Source organism: Elephas maximus, chromosome 17 (assembly GCF_024166365.1).
Source record: "Elephas maximus indicus isolate mEleMax1 chromosome 17, mEleMax1 primary haplotype, whole genome shotgun sequence".
Taxonomy (NCBI): Eukaryota; Metazoa; Chordata; class Mammalia; order Proboscidea; family Elephantidae; genus Elephas; species Elephas maximus.
In genome coordinates, this window is record NC_064835.1 from 54,495,868 (window position 1) to 54,513,976 (window position 18,109).

The 18,109-nt window shown below is 38.4% G+C and overlaps 1 protein-coding gene across 1 annotated transcript in view; it reads right to left on the minus strand.

The window, feature by feature from the left end:
* Nucleotides 1–18,109, minus strand: part of CTNNA2 (catenin alpha 2) — a 1,322,153-nt gene that overhangs the window by 40,345 nt on the left and 1,263,699 nt on the right. The window contains exons 16-17 of the mRNA XM_049856958.1: nucleotides 7,922–8,027; nucleotides 3,014–3,148 (exon numbers count right to left, since the gene is read on the minus strand). Of these exons, the coding sequence (XP_049712915.1) occupies nucleotides 3,014–3,148; nucleotides 7,922–8,027 (241 nt within the window). The remainder of the gene's footprint in view (nucleotides 1–3,013; nucleotides 3,149–7,921; nucleotides 8,028–18,109) is intronic.

Sequence of the window (18,109 nt, forward strand, 5' to 3'; positions counted from 1 at the left end):
GTAAACTGGCTTAAGAGAGTAAGTAAATAAGCAAGCAAACACTAAACGAACCAAACAAATAAAGCCAGCTTATAGACTAACTAGTTGTTTTATCTGCTGGGACTCAATTTCCTGCACTTTTTGATCTAACATTCTACTAGTATTTTTATTTTATTTTTCCCCATCATTAACACTTAGTACCAGTTTAAGCCAAATTAGCTCACAAATGTAGCTTCTACTTGGAAATTTATTAAGAATAGGACCTTTTGGTTATTGAGAAAGGATTAAGTCAATGAGTTAAAAAACTTGATTCCCAGACAGAAAGCTAATGGTGCTTTTTAGACAGTAGTTGTGTGACCAAAGAAGATATACATATAGACACACATTCTAGACTGCTTTATTTCTCCAGTTCCCCATCATGACCCATGAAGAGCTTGTATATCCATTCTCCCCATGACTTGTTCAGTGTTCCTGCCCCACCTCTCATGTCAAAGGCAGACACAGCGGAAGAGGCCTTTCCCAGTTTGTACACACAGAATCACATAAAACATAAACATGCTGACACGGTACATACTTGTTCACATGTGCATTTTGTTTAACATATGTTCATCATGTCAGCACAAGGCTATAAAAAGATAGCTCTTGCTTTTGAAATCCAAACCATTTTTCTTAGCAAAATGGAAATAATATATCCATATCTCTTCTATTTTAGTAGAGAATTTGACCTCTAACAAATACATAGCCCTGTGGGCTTTCATATATTTTGGAGAAGAAGCCACAGTTTTGAATCCCATATTCATATATACTCAGGGAAAAAAGGAAAAGAACTATCAAGTATATATATATACGTAATTGTACATTAAACTACAGTGGCCTCTCCATAAAAAAACAGCAATTTTTTTCATGCCTAACCACAAAGTAAATGGTGCCCAAAGGATGGGTGCATTTTCTTGGCAAAATCATTGAAAAGTTTGTGTGTATGGGGTCTCACATTCTTGACTTGCAGAACTTCTAAGGGGGTTCTTTATGGCTATTTTGTGAAATAAGTGTATTGATTTCTTTCTCCATTGGCCGTCAGTGTAGGAGGATGAAGAATAAGATGGAAGCAGAAGTGGCAAAGACAAGCAGACTACAGATGCAAATATGGCACCAAACAGCAATCAAGCTTGGAAGACTCATGAGAGGCCAAGAGCAGGCCCCAAACTGCACGATATGTAGCAATATGATGCATTTGACTCAGAATTATTATAACATTCCTCTAAAAGAAGCCTTCTCCCATGCAAGGATTTATGAACATTGCCAATAAGCCTCAAAGAAGGAAACAGGCTTCTTGATAGTGTTCTCAATCTCAAACACCTTCACAAATGCCAACAGTGCAAGTGATAAAAGCCAGCGATGGTTTGGGCTATATCTAAATGAGGAAAAGACAATGGAAATGAAACTCTGGAGGCAGTGACCACAAACAATGGGTACTGAGAGGATGATGGAAAGCAACTCTGCTGTTAAAATATCGTCCAGAATGAGGTTGTGGAGTCGGAGATCCACAAAGATGCTTTGTGCATCCATGTAAATAATAAGAGTTGGAAAGTAACAAATGAAAGCACACGAGGCAAGCTGAACAAAAAGCACTCAGTTCCACAGTTGCTGTGCACAGATGGACGTGAAAGCAGAATGGTATGGGAAACTATACCATCGAGGCTGAAGATAAGAAAGAAAGCAAGGGAGATGCAATGTTTTGATCACTTCTTGGCTGAGAGACTGCTGGTAATCACCAGCTTGGCAGAGAGGACACACTGAAAGACAGATTGCTCTTGGTTGTTGAAGAATGTTGAAGCAGGACCATTTTGGAAATGCAAAGAGGTGACTGAGCTTTGGGAAGAGGCACAAAATAGCCAATTTATTGAACTCTGGGTGGGACTGCATGGAGTGGGCTTTCCAGACGGTACCTCCATGCCAGCCAGGTCAGCACTTTTCCCAGCTATATTTTCTGCAAGGCAAACAATATAGGAAATGAAGTATTTGGGTTCAAGAATCATTTTTCCACATATTTTTTACTTAACGGTCAAGCTGCTGAATTTCTGAAAATGGCTTTAGAAGGAATTGAGCTTGTGAACAGCCTGATTTTTACAAGGCATTCACCATGTTGAAAATGTTATGCTCCTGGTAATGCCACACTTAAAATGACAGCATCATTGTTGACTGGGAAAAGAACTAAAGGTGGCAGAGCCACACCTCTGGACTCGCAAACAATTTACAATAAAGGACACCCTTGTGTTGAGAGGAAGGGACTGAGGGAGGAAAAGAAGCCAAGGTGAAGAACCTCAACACATACATTTGAAATCTTGCCAAGAAATTGTGATTCTTCTAAATATTTGTTGAACTTTCCATATCTATGCATTTGATGGGAATGGACCCAGTAATTATATTTTCATGAGAAGAGCAATATTAGAATGATTGAGCAAAGGATATATAGTTGTTAGTGTTTGACAACTATGTTAGTTTTTGGCAACAGCACATCAACCTATATAAAATTCAAGCATCTTCTGGCTTTCAGGGGTTACGAATAACCTAGTATGCATTGGAACCTGAATGAATGAATTCCTACTGTTGCCATCATCTCTAACATGTGAACACAATCCACACATAGAGAGGCTGGCTCCTGAAGAGAGAATGAAAATTACTACAACTAACAAAGGGAATAAACTCACAATAGTAAATATTCAAAAGCCCCAAATAATTATCATAGTCATAGCTTGGCCATGAGTTTCCAGACTCTGAAATTAGTTTTCTTGTGAAGAATGGAGATTTTACAAGGATAGTATAAACATGGGGTAATTGGAAAATCAAATCGCTCTTTGTGAGTTATTGTAAACTCTGGAATAACGGTGATAACATTTATTAATAATAATAATAAAAAAATCTTCCCTATGAACCACTGTAGCTTGGTGCTTTTAGCAGTACTGTTGCCAAGAATACTGGCTTTGGAAGTACAACAGTGGGAACTTGACATTGCAAAGCCCAAGTCCCGGCTTACCCCTGATACAATGAGCTCTCCTCCCAGATTCTGTACTTCTGCCTTCACCTTGCTGCAGATATTGAGCTGATGGCAATACAAGGCAATTCGTTGAAGGTAGGCTAATAAATCCTGCTTACATGCTGAATCAGGACACTATAAAACAACAACAACAAAAAAACAAGTCCTCTCAATTAGTAAGTACTCTTTAGTTTCTAACACTTGCTATATATAAAAACTACAAGAAAGAATGGTTTCAGTGTCATGTACTTTAATTACATCCATTAAACTTAACTTCTCCACAGTGTATTTTAGGAAGGCTACAACCCATAGTTTAGAATGGTTGCCTCTACTTCAGTAATATTTTATAAAGAGAATGTTCGAAGATCTTCCAGAAAGTCTTCCTGGAACTACTGTCAATGGTTATGAGTGTTTTTAACCAGTTGTCTTCTGAACTGTTAGGAAAATTAAATATTCTCCACTTTTTTTCCTGGTACTGCATTCAACTTTCACTACATGAAAAGTTCTTTTAATGCAACCAAATAATAATGCAACACTAGCATAATAACCACCAAAGCAATGGTTGCAACAAGGAAATTCCCCTGTGTGGCAATCTCTCTGCTACGCCATGGGGTAGAATTTCAATTCAATTAGCTGGGGAAAAAATCAATTATTTTCTTTTATTTTCAAAGGAATATGGCATTCATTCAAACAAGTCTATACTACTTTTTATATTCCCATATTTATCAAAAATGTTATCAATATAATAAACTCCCTTTAAAGGAGCAACTCTAGGGTAGTTAATAACTACCGTAAGAGGAATAGATTCCAGCAGAATGAAGGTGAAGCCAATTGGAATTAATTCTGAAGGCTTTCAATGGATGCACCAGGGTCAATTACGGTTGTTGTTGTTAGTTGCTAGTGAGTTGGCTCTGACTCACGGCAACACCATGTACAACAGAATGAAATATTGCCTGGTCCTGCACCATTTTCACAATCATTAGTATGTTTGAGTCCATTGTTGGGGCCACTGTGTATTTTGAGTACTTTCCAACCTAGGAGGCTCATCTTCCAGCACTATATCAGACAACATTCTATTGTGATCACAGGGTTTTCACTGCTGAGTTTTTGGAAGTAGATCACCAGGCCTTTCTTCCTAGTCTGTCTTAGTTTGGAAGCTCCACTGAAATCTGTCCAACATGAGTGACCCTACTAGTATTTGTACTACCCATAACATAGTTTCCAGTGTTGAAGGAACACGCAAACTACCACAGTATGACAAACTGACAAATAGGTGGTACAACTATGGTTGTTCTTGTTGTTGTTGTTAGGTGCTGTCAAATCAATTTTGACCCCATGTGACAGAATACAACTGCCTCAAAGGGTTTTTAGACTGTAATCTTTAGGACAGCAGATTGCCAAGTCTTTCACCTGTGGAATCACGGGGTGAGTTCCAACTACCAGTCTTTCAGTTAGCAGCCAAGTGCTTAACCGTTGCACCACCAGGGCTTCTAAACTCATTGCCCTCAAGTCGATTCTGACTCACAGTGACCCTACAGGACAGAGTAGAACTGCCCCATGGGGTTTCCAAGGCTATAATCTTTATAGAAGCAGACTGCCACATCTTTGTCCTGAGGAGTGGCTGGTGGGCTCAAACTGCCAACCTCTCAGTTAGCAACCAAGCGCTTAACCACTGTGCCACTGGGCTACTAGGGAGTTTGAATTCTCCTTGTGACTGAAGTGGTTAGATGTCCATTAAGTACAGAGTTTAGCAGAATTCTTCCATCAACATTTATAGAACTCACTCACACATGTCTGAGACTACAATACCTAATGGCTACCCAGCACTTTAAATATATTCATATTGCTATCAAATGCTCAGCTCAAGCTGCCCTAGGCCATTTAATAGTTCTGGCTTAATTGGGCTCTCGTCAAGGAAATATAACCACTAGATAGCTTGATGAAAAACAGTAAGATATAAGCACCTACAGTCAAAACTGAAGTTAGAAAAAGCTAAGTTTCCTTCAAGCTCCAGAAAGAGAATTCAAGAAAGAATTCATCAATACAGAGAAGTCAGTGGTTTTGACATATCATTTATTTAATATGCGACAAAGGGCTCTCTTTTATGCATAACACTTACCATTGTGGTATTTTTTTCACTAACTGTATTTATCAAGAAAGAATTCCAGACAGACAGTTTTAAAAAAAAAAAGACTGTTTTTAGCTTCCTACAAATACTTAGTACTGTAATATTTATTCTACTCCAGAGACCCATATACTGAAAGGAATGAACTTTAAAATGATATCTCCCTAAAGGACTGAGAAGGTTTTCAATACAAATACCTAGCAGCAAATTAAACTGGAAGTTCTATCTCAATAGAACGGTAATTAAAAATGCAACCGAGTGCAAAAAGTTTATACTGCATGCATACCTTGAATCTTCATAAAAATATTTTCAGGCAAAATAAAGGCAACCAATCAACCCCTTGGTAACGTTCATTCCATTCTTTTGTTTAAAACAAAGCATTTAAAGCACGCACAAAAAGGTATGATGGACCAAGGAAAATACTTCTACACCATGGAAACAGGTGTAGAGTTTGAGAGATAAATGTCCCATTCAGACAAAACTTAAAAAAAAAAAATTGCAAGGTGCTTCACAGCTAATCACAATAAGAATGCCATAAAGAGAGAGTTGTATATAACCCTCATCTGTTTATTTTTTAAAGTCATTATTAAATAGCAAAGGAGTCCTGGTGGCACAGTGCTTAAGCACTCAGCCTCTAACTGATAGGTAGCTGTTCGAACCCACCAGCCACTCCGCAGAAGAAAGATGTGGCAGTATGCTTCCATAAAGATCACACAGCCTTAGAAATCCTAAGGGAAAGTTTCACCCTGTCCTACAGTGCTGCTTTGAGTCAGAATCAACTCAATAACAACGAGTTTGGTTTGCACAGGGTCTCTGTGAGTCAGAATTGATTCGACGGCAACAGATTTATAAAATAGCATGTTAAATACTTTGACACTGAATCTCAAAATAAATCTAGAATCCTAGTATGTATGTGTGTTTTCCGTATATCGAAACTGCTTTGGGCTATTGGTTTCAGTTGCCTAATTCTTGGAGAATAAACTCCAAAAATGTAAGGTCAAAATGAAAAATATAACCAAAAATGTTGAACTTTAGGAGACCAAACACATCTAGCCATTAAGATTCAGAGTATAATGGAAAAGCCATCTAAACCCCACCCACCGAGAAGGAAAGTCATTCCTAACAAAAGTCTTCCCAGATCCATTTTTCAATCTCTGGTCACCCTGTTCATTCCCATGTCCCTCAATATTTGCAGGGAAAAATGTGGCATTTTTCTTCCATGCATCTTTTCAAGTAGGTTAAATTGGCTTTCTTTTCTTTTATGTGAACTTTCTGGGATACCTGTGGAACTCTGTCCGATGAAGCTTATCTTATAGTTTAAACTTCAGGGTACCTTGTAGTTTGTATTTTCCTGAAAGTAGAAATAGCAATAATTTAGTCTTCTACTTCCAGAAATGAGGTTCCTCAAATTATGGTAATTCTTGATTTATTTAATAATGCCAACTATTAAAAAAAACCATTGCCATTGAGTCGATTCTGACTGCTAGCAACCCTATGGGACAGGGTAGAACTGCCCACAGAGTTTCCAAGGAGCACCTGGTGGATTCAAACTGCCAACCTTTTGGTTAGCAGCAGGAACTCTTAACCACTACACTGCCAGGGTTTCCTGTCAACTATTAAGCACTTCAAAAAAAAAAAAGTCAAGGTAAGCAAAAAAAAAAATGCCCCAGGTTAGCCATCAAATGCATTTAAAAAAATTAAATTCAGAAAATTTATTATTTGTAAAGTCCATGAGACAATCTGTCAGTTCTTATTTTGAACGTAATCCTAAAAGTTTAATCTTTTGTTTTTCTCAGCCTTTAGGAGATGAGAGAATTTGGTATGGACTTAAAGGATTCTGAAGCCTGAGATGTTGAAAGAAGCCAGTATTTAGAAGAGCAAGCCTAATTTTAAGGAATGAGGTGGGGAAACTATACTAAGCAATACCAGGACTCAACAAACTGGGCCTTTATGGAGAAAAAAGCAATCCCATACCTTTCAATATCTCTGAAGTATATTACTGTATTATAGTCTAGTAAGCAAATCTATGCTCATAACATTGTGTGCACATAATCTTATTAATATTTTATATTTCAGGAACTTATTTTATATTTTATGATGTTTTACATTTGAAATGGTTCAAATTGTAAGCCACTGTTGCTTAAAAGGATTAGTACCAGTTATCTGGTAATGTCTATTACCTAAAGTACTCCTACAAAAAATGAAACATTACAATAAGGCATACTTAATGTAGGATCTTAGAGTTCAAAATGAAGCTAAATAAAATGAAAAGCCTGGAAACAAACTCAAACATTCGAGGTGAAATTGAGGACTATTTTGATGTCTGTGCTCATTTGGCCTGAAAGCACAAGCGATATTCTGAGAATTTTATTTATCTCTGATGCCTTTGAGTCTAGCTGAAAATTAAGGTGAAATCTGGAGCTTCCATCCTGTGGATTAATACCATTTATGAAGAGCATTGATACAGTGAGATTAATATTAAATAGCAAGCGACAACATTCTTTCTTTCTTCCCCCCTTTACAAGACTTTCTGAATGAGGACAACCGGGATATTCCTTAACTCTAGTAGGTACTCTTCTTTCCCAAGGAGTTCATGGCCATATGAACCCACCTCTGCCATCAGCTCGGTCTCAATAGAGTAAGAGGCTAGTTTGTAAAATGTTAGTGATACCCACAATTCATTCTTCAGAGACATTTTATAGCATGCATAAAACCCATTTGAGAACCCAAGTGCTAATTAATGATTCCACTCAGAATCTGCTCGCTCTTTCTTCTTATGTTACCTGATCAGCCACAGCACGGGCTAATTTGTCCATTCGAGAACCTGCTTCGGCAATTTTCTTGGCAGCATTAATGACATCAGATGTGTTTTTCAATGGGCCTTTGCCTCTGAAACAACATATACAACATAATTAGAAGCCCACTTAATGACAGGAATCAGACAAATGTACCATATCCCTTATCCAGGATTCTGGTTTTGTATTTGATTTGGCTCTGGCTATATGAGTGAAAATTTGAATGTTTTCTTCATTCATTTCAATTTTCATGTTAATAGCCCACTTCAATTCATTTTTAGGGAATATTTTCTCATATTTTGATGTGCAGGCTCACATTTTATCCTTTACATTCATTTCTATATTTTTAAATGGTGGTTCGTTAGAAAAGATGATCACCCCAAGGACAATGGAGATTTAATCTGTAAGTCCTCACCATGTGTCTGATGCTGTTATACACACTACCTCATTTGGCCTCATAGCCACTATAGCAAGCAGGTATAATCGTTCCCTTCCAGAGAGCAGGAAAATGGGCCAAAAAAGATCAATTAACTCATCCAAGTTCACAGAAGTCATAGATTATAAATTTAAAGCAGAGTCCGGCCAAAATAAATACAAATGCATTGTCTTCCACATCTTCCATACCAGGCCCAGCATGTGTGTTGTGTGTGTGTGTGTGTGTGTGTGGATAGATTGGATGGATGGACGGACGGACAGACAGAAGGACGGACGGGCAGGTGGGTGGGTGGGTGGATGGATAGATAGGTAAGTAGATAGGTAGGTAGGTAGGTAGACAGACAGACAGACAGATAGATGGCGAGTAAGCTCTGGTGGCAAAATAGTTAAGTGCTCAGCTGCTAATTAAATGGTCAAACCCACCAGAAGCTCCACAGGAGAAAAGACCTAGTAATCTGCTCCCATAAAGAACACAGCCTAGGAAACCCTACGAGTCAGTTCCACGGTGTCATATAGGGTCAATATTAGTCGGAAGTGACTAGGCTACCCACAACTACTATGTATGTATATATAGTCCCTGGATGATGCAAATGTTTTGCACTCAACTACTAACTGAATTGGAAACCCTGGTGGCATAGTGGTTACATATGATGGCTGCTAACCACAAGGTCAACAGTTCGAATCCACCAGGCACTCCTTGGAAACTCTATGGGGCAGTTCTACCCTGTCCTATAGGGTTGCTATTAGTCAGAATCCACTCGATGGCAGTGGTGGGTTTTACTAACTGAATTATGGTGTTGGTGAAGACTACTGAACATACCATGGACTGCCAGAATGAACAAATGTGTCTTGGAACAAGTACAGCCAGAATGCTCCTTGGAAGTAAGGATGACGAGACTTTGTCTCACGTACTTTGGACATGTTATCAGGAGGGACCAGTCCCTAGAGAAGGACATCCATGCTTGGTAAAGTAAAGTGTCAGTGAAAAAGAGGGAGACCTTCAACGAGATGGATTGACATAGTGGCTGCAAAAGTAGACTCAAACAACAATGATTGTAAGGATGGCACAGGTAGTATTTCATTCTGTTGTACATAGGGTCACTATGATTCGGGACCAATTCGATGGCACCTAACAACAACAACAACTAATTGAAAGGTTGGTGGTTCAAACACAAACGGCAGCATCATAGAGGAAAGGCCTGACAATCTGCTTTCATTAAGACTCCAGCCAAGAAAACCCTGTGGTGCTTAGTTCTACTCTAACATATGGGGTCTCCAAGAGTGGGAATCTACTCGAAGTCAAAGGGTTATATATACATATGTATATTATATTTGTATATCTTTTAAGGCTAATTTGGCAACTTGAGAAACAATTGTCTCTTGCACAAAATGGGGAAATATTTGGCCAAAATTGCAGAAATCTTTTGAGCTGTTATTCCCTTTGGCATGTTGCTTCTAGTACTGACTTACAAAGGAGCACACAAAACAATGTTCAACAGTAAATAACTTTATTCTTCCAAACGACCCAATGTTTTCAATCAGGTGACATTTGGTAATTTAATATTTAACTGTACTATTTAATATTAATAGGTCTTAATATTATGAGTATTGGAATATTTAATATTATAAAGCTTTCAGGAAAATGAAACTAAGCTTCATCATGAATTTTTTTAAACAAAATGTAGGGTGGGATATAACTTCTTTCTCCTCTCTGGAGAGGTAAAAAAGGAATAATTGATTAAATATATTTACCTTCATTTGTTAACATTGCTACTTATCCTGGTCTCCTTATATGCATTTAACATCAATGCATTTTTCAAGGTTATAAGATTACATTCTTATAGTTAGGAATATGGACAAAAAGTACTCAGAAGGGATTTACGTAGATTGGGTTATATAGAGCGGGCAATGATCGCCATTGTTACATAATATTTTATAAACCGGAAGAAAAAGTGTCTTTCTTTAAATAAAGGGCACAGTTGGATTTTGTTCAATTTTCCTTCCTCCTTATTTCTCTTCTGGCATTTTATTACATTAGTAGCTAAATGTAACGTGTATTGAGTTCATGTCAATGCTTAAACACACACATAGGAAAATTCAAAAATTAAGGTATTTCTCTTTTACTGTGTTAACGTTAACGCTTCCTTAAAGAACATTAGTTTTTCAGCGGCTATTTAGATTTTAAAATATGGACAGAGACCTCACATATGAATTTTCATGTAATGTGGATGAGTTAAAGATTCTGTGACAATTTGGCTCCTATTCCCTGACATTACCTTTTTAATATCCCTAAATACTGTTTTCATTTCTTTGTTTGTTTTATTCTTTTTGTAAGGAAAATTTGAAAGCAGTATCTGTCAATGTTATTTTAATAATGCTGTCATTATTCTATACCCATTGCCCTTGAGTTGATTCCGACTCATAGCAACTCTACAGGATGGAGTAGAACTGCCCTAGTATTTCTTCGTAGCTTCCAGAATTCACAAGATCTCCTTCTGCAGTTTCATTCTGACATGTTATTTGTGGTTACTTTCTGCCTTCATCTGTTTCACTTTGTAACCACTCACTTTTAAACAGCTAAGAGCTGCACCCTAATTTTTCATTACCTACAATCGCTTGTGTTTATTTCAAGAATTTCAAAGGATCTAGGAAAACTCTTCTTCATGAACTTTATATGATAACTTTCAACATCTAACTGATTTTGATAAAATGTGCCACATGAATAAAACCAAACCAGTTGCCATTGAGTTGATTACAACTCATGGCAACCCCATGAGTGTCAGACTGCAGCTGCCCTTCATGGGGTTTTCAATGGCTGCATTTTTGGAAGTAGATCACCAGGCCTTTCTTCAAAGGCACCTTTGTGTGGACTCAAACCTACAACCTTCTGTGTTCTTTAACCACTTTCACTAGCCAGGGACATCAAGGTAATAACCCATGGCCATTGAGTCAATTCCAGCTCATAGCGACCCTATAGGATATCGGTATAGATCCTGAGTTTGCTGAGGCACAAGTCCCCACTGTATAGCAAAATCACAATTAGAAGCATTTCTTTTGTGATTGCACTGGAGACTACACGTCTCAGACTCACCAGTAAATTGTTATGGGAAAAAAAAAAGTTTGTCACTTTAAAATTCACATTGTCGACTCAACTGGAATTTCAAATTAAAATTCTTGTTGCTAGCTGGAGACTGGGGTATATTTCATAGAATAGAGAGCAAAACAGAAATGAGATCATCAAATACCATTTCCTTATTTCTAGTTGAGGAAACTGAAACCCAAGTGTGGAGACTAAGTGACATGCCCAAGATGAACCTGCAACACAAAGAGAAAATCAGGTCTAGGACCTATGTTTCCTGAATCACAGTTCAGTGTTTTTCTTGCTGTACATGTTTCTTTCCTATAAGAACAGCTAAAGTGCTATGCTCAGAGAAAAACTAATAGCCTAAGCACATATATCATCATGCAAGAAATAATGAAAACAATAATCATCTGACTCATTGAGTAAGAAATAGGAAGCAATTACTAAAATTATAAGAAGAGATTAATAAATTAGAAAATATAAAAACACTGGAAATAATCACAAAACTAGTTCCAAAGAAAGAAAGAAAAGCAAAGATGTAGAATGATATACTTAGATGGCTATCTACCTAATCTAGAAAAAAATATAAAACACAAATATTGAAAAACGAAAAAGGTACAAGTGATGTACAAGGCAAGGTCACAGAAGCTCCATAGACACCTCCAAACTCCCTGGGGGATGGAATTGCTCAGCTGAGGGTTGTGGGGACCATGGTCTTGAGGAATATCTAGCTGAATTGGCATAACTTAGTTTATAAAGAAAATGTTCTACATTCTACTTTGATGAGTAGCATCTGTGAGCAGCCATCTAGGATACTCCACTGGTCTCACCCTTTCATGAGCAAGGAAGAACGAAGAAAACTAAAGATACAAGGGAAAGATTAGTCCAAAGGACTAATGGACCACATCCACCAGACTGAGTCCAGTACACCTAGAGGGTGTCCAGCTACCACCACTGACTGCTCTGACAGGGATCACAATAGAGGGTCCTGGACAGAGCTGAAGAAAAATGTAAAACGATATTCTAACTGAAAAAGACCAGACTTGCTGGCCTGACACAGACCAGAGAAACCCTGAAAGTAGGGCCCCCGGACATCTTTTCAGCTCAGTAATGAAGTCACTCCTGAGGTTCACCCTTCAGCCAAAGCTTGGACAGGCCCTTAAAACAAAATGAGACTAAAGGGGCACACCAGCCCAGAGGCAAGGACTAGAAGGCAGGAAGGGACAGGAAAGCTGGTAATAGGGAACCCAAGGTTGAGAAGGGAGAGTGTTGACATGTCGTGGGTTGCTAACCAACGTCCTAAGACAATATGTGCACTAACTGTTTAACAAGAAACTAGTTTGTTCTGTAAACCTTCATCTAAAGTACAATATAAAATTAAATAAATAAAGATACAAGTGAAATATCCTTAGAAAAGGGAAAATGAGAAATATTATAAGACTACTTTTCTCAAATATTTGGAAACCTAAGGGGAAACCCTCGTGGTGTAGTGGTTAAGCGCTATGGCTGCTAACCAAAGGGTTGGCAGTTCGAATCTGCCAGGCACTCCTTGGAAACTTTATGGGGCAGTTCTACTCTGTCCTATAGGGTCACTATGAGTCGGAATTGACTCGACAGCATTGGGTTTTTGGGTTTTTAAGTGAACTAATATGTTAAGCTAATATATTTTACCAAGACTGACCAGAATGGAGATTTTCAAAATCTTAGCCAGTGTTATATTCATGGAAGAAATAAACAAGATTATCAGAGACCGAGAGAGAATACCTCAAAAAAATCAGTAGATTTAGATGGTTTCTCAGGGTAATTCTGCTAAACCTTTAAAGAGTAGATAATTTCAGTGTTATTTAAACTTTTCTAGAATATAGGAAAGGAAGAAAAACTTCCAAAATATTATAATCACATGAACATTGGTATTATAAGAAATAATGAAAACAATAATTACCTGACTCAAGAAGTAAAAAAGCAGCAGAAAGAAAGTGATAAAAATGTAAGACAAAACTATATATTTAGAGGCATATACATAGGTAGTGGAAACCCTGGTGGCGTAGTGGTTAAGTGTTACAGCTGCTAACCAAAAGCGGGCAGCTCGAATCCACCAGGCGCTCCCTGGAAACTCTATGGGGCAATTCCACCCTGTCCTATAAGGTCGCTATGAGTTGGAATCAACTCGACGGCAACTGGTTAGGGTTTTTTTGTTTGTTTGTTTTGGACATAGGTAGTAAAACTGTGAAAAAGAAGAAGGGGAAGGGGAAGGGGAAGGAGAAGAGGAAGAGGAAGGAACAGGAGGTAAAGGAGGAGGCAGAGGACAACAAAGAAGCAGCAGCAGCAAAGAAATGAAGGGAATGGCATTGGTCTTGGCTTAGACAGCCTCATAAAAGCTAATTGTTAAATTTCCAGAAATTCGGTGAGCCAGTTGAAATGTTTATAGCTTAAAACCAACCATTGACAATAACAATATTTAAACCATGGAAATCACCAAACATTAAAAATGAGTCCCTCGCTGCCTCCCGCCCAGCAAAAAGTCAAGATACCAGTTACACCAATTGAGAGGAAGCATATTATGACCTAGGAAGAGTATATGGGAGGGAGGGGGCTTCTAGAACGGGGCAGTGCTTTTACAGGTTACTTTACGCTAATGACTTAAGTTGTAAATTCATTTTCATGCACTTTATGTACGTTATATTTCATAAATATTAACATTTATTTATAAATAAGAAAGACAAAGAAGAATTGATGCCTTTGAATTACGGTGCTGGTGAAGAATATTGAATATACCATGGACTGCCAGAAGAACATAAAAATCTATCTCAGAGGCAGAACGCTCCTTAAAAGTGAGGATAGTGAGACTTCATCTCATATACTTTGGATATGTTATCAGCAGGGACCAGTCCCTGGAGAAGGACATCATGCTTGGTAAAGTAGAGGGTCAGCAAAAAAGAGGAAGACCCTCCATAAGATGGGTTGACATACTCGCTGATACAGTGGGCTCAAACATAGCAACGATTGTGAGGATGGCTCAGGACCAGGAGGTGTTTCATTCTGTTGTACATGGGGTTGCTATGAGTAGGAACCAACTCAATGGTTCCTAACAACAAAATATTCCAATACCCAAAGTGAATCTTCAATAGCGGTATACAGTAAGTCAGGAGGGTGTTTGCAAACTTATTGAACCATTGTTGTTGTTGTTAGTTACCCTTGAGTCAGCACTGACACTCACAGTGGTCCAATGCACAACAGAACAAAATGTTGCCTGGTCCGGCTCCATCTTTTCAATCATTGGAACGCTCAAGTCTATTGTGGCCACTGTGCATTTTGAGTGCCTTCCAATTTAGGGGGTTCATCTTCCAACATTATATCAGACAATCTTCTCTTGTAATTCATAGGGTTTTCATTAGCTAATTTTGGAAGTAAATTACAGGCCTTTCTTCCTAGTCTTTCTTAGTCTGGAAGCTCTACTGAAACCTGTCCAACATGGGTGACCCTGCTGGCATTTTAAATACTAGTGGCATAGCTTCCAGCATTGTAACAACACACAAGCCACTACAGTACGACAACAGACAGATGGATGATACTCAACCATGTAACCTCCTTCTCAATACCAGGGCTTCATAAAACATGCTTGGGAAATACCACTTCACCAGTCAGCTGAAGCTATATGAAGGCAGCACACTAGAAGATCTGAATGAATCTGAGAAGAGGTGAGCAGTTAGTTGAGACTGCAGGACCATGAGCTGAACTATGCAAATAAGTCCCATTTATACTATGCCCTTGCTTACGCATCTAGTGCTGCTATAACAGAAATACCCCAAGTGGGTGGATTTAACAAACAGAAATTTATTCTCTCACAGACTACCGGCAAACACCCAGTGCCGTTGAGTTGATTCCGACTCATAGTGACCCTATAGGACAGAGTAGAACTGTCCCGTAGAGTTTCCAAGGAGTGCCTGGAGGATTCGAACTGGTGACGCTTTGGTTAGCAGCCCTAGCACTTAACCACTACACCTCCAGGGTTTCTGTCTCACAGAATAGGAGGCTAGAAATCCAAATTCAGGGTGTTGGCTCTAGGGGAAGGCTTTCTCTCTTTGTCAGTTCTGGCAAAAAGTCCTTGTCATCAATCTTACCCTGGTCTAGGAGCTTCTCAGCTCAGGAACCTCAGTTCCAAAGGACGTGCTCTGCTCCCGATGCTGCTTTCCTGGTGGTATGAGGCCCCCATCTCTCTGCTTGCTTCTTTTCTCTTTTATATCTCAAAAGAGATTGACTAAAGATACAACCTAATCTTGTAGATTAAGTTCTGCCTCATTAACATAACTGTCTCTAATCCTACCTTATTAAATCACAGAGGCAGGATTTACAACACATAAGAAAATCACATCAGATGACACAATTGTGGACAATCACACACTACATGGCCTAGCCAAGTTGACACCCATTTTGGGGGGGGTGACACAATTCCATTCATAACAGGCCTTGAACTGGAAATATAAATATGGAGAAAATTGTGACAGAAAGCTAAATTGATTAAAGGTAGATCTTGAATAGCAAGCAGAAAGATTTTTATTTCATTCTGTGAGAAGTGGAGCTGATAAATGTTTCCAAGTCGAGGGAGCTGGATGGTTGCCCTTTAGTATCTGAAGTGGTCTGGTCTGACAGGCTAGAGAATGGAGGCTGAAGGACTAGTCTAGAGATACATGGGCTGAAAAATTCAGTGTCTGAACTAATGCAGTGCTGAAGTTTAGGAAGCGTGGGCTGATAACATAATTTTTAAGTCCACTGTTCAGTATTTCACGGTTGACTGTCTCCTAAAGTTTTTTTTTTTCCTTAGCCTCAGCCTTCTTCTGTTCAAGATCACAACTTCAGGCTCATCTTAAAAGATAGTTCTCTCCCTTGCTATATAATTAAACTTGGTTTTCGTTCCTGAACTGCTGCTGCCTGCACACCTTTTCATATTGGGACACAAGACTGCACATTCTCTTTGTTTCTGAAAACTGACATGAGAAGCATGAATTCGTCCTGTACAGGACAGTGCTCTGCCATTGCCCGTGAGATGGAAGTGAAGAACCAAGAGGGGAAAAGACATGAAGCATAATCAGCTTTATCCTCCATGAAGAAGTTATTACACAAATAATGAGGCAGAACCTCTCCAATTTTAATAATAATAGAGTGGATATCGTTTAGATTACTGAATCAAATTAATGAACTAGCTAGTGATAATAATAAAACAACAAGCTATAAATGCAAGGATATTTTTGCACCCAAATGCCCTTTAAATGTATGATTTGGTGGGAGTAGCCAAATTTCAATTTTTTTTATCAGCTATAGAATTTCCTTTAAAAAAGAGAAAATATTACATAGGTATGCACTGAGATATGGAGCTGAAATTGTTCCTCCTTGAGGTAGAAAATTCAAGGGCAATAATAACCATGAACGTGATCAAGTAAAGTGAGCTTAGACAGGAGGCCACAAAGACAGGCACAAGCCAGCTGCCCCTTTGGAGAAGAACAGTTTCTGCAGAAGGCGGCAACAGCAAAGTGGAGCCTTCTTGCTTTCCATTCCTAACTCGTACCCTCCTCTGGTTCTCTGGTCATTAATTACAGTAATCCTTCCTTTGCTCTGACAAAGGGGAAAACACTACTCACCATGCAGTGGAAAAAATGATAACCAGCAGCATCCTAGACATTTCATTATTCGAAACAAAGTGAGATGATTGTATGACATCCCTAGGAAATTAAAGTGGCCTTCCTTTCACGGTTAAAACTACACTTTGACTAATAGGAAAAAAAAAAAAAGTCTGTTTTATTTAACATCATCTAACAAGACCCCGCAAATATATCTCTCTTCCTTGACCACAGTTTTATATAATCCAGAACATTATAAAACGTTCTCTTGATCTCAACTGTCAACATGACTTGATTCATTATTCACTCTAAACTAATGAGATTATTTATTCAAATGATGCTATTAATGGATTACATGAAATCCATCAGATAAAGTACTACTAAACGTTGAAGCAAGCAAATTAAGTCATCACAGGCCTTGAAAAGCAATGACTAAAGCTGCCATGATAGTCTGATTTGTAGGAAATTCAGACTTGAATCATGGCTCAGACTGTTTTTGTTGTTGATGTTAGGTGCCGTGGAGTTGGTTCCCACTCAAAGCAACCCTATGTACAAAAGAATTATGAATGATGATAGCAATTAGGCCTCTTTAATTAAAAGTATTGGAAAAACTCTCAAGCTACTTACTTTTATAGACTTATCAGAATGATGACACGGGGATATTTTTAAAAGAAAGTAAAATAGGTATTGTTATTAGGCACCATTGAGTCAGTTCCAACTCATAGTGAGCCTATGTATAACAGAATGAAACACTACCAGGTCCTGCACCATCCTCACAATCATTGCTATGTTTGAGCCCATTGTATCAGCCACTGTGTCAATCCATCTTGTTGAGGATCTTCCTCTTTTTTGCTGACCCCTTACTTTACCAAGCAAGATGTCCTTCTCCAGGGACTGGTCTCTCCTGATAACATGTCCACAGCAACATGAGACGAAGTCTCACCGCTCTCACTTTTAAGAGGAATTCTGGCTGTACTTCTTCCAAGACAGATTTATTCATCCATGGTATATTCAATATTCTTCAACAACACTGTAATTCAAATG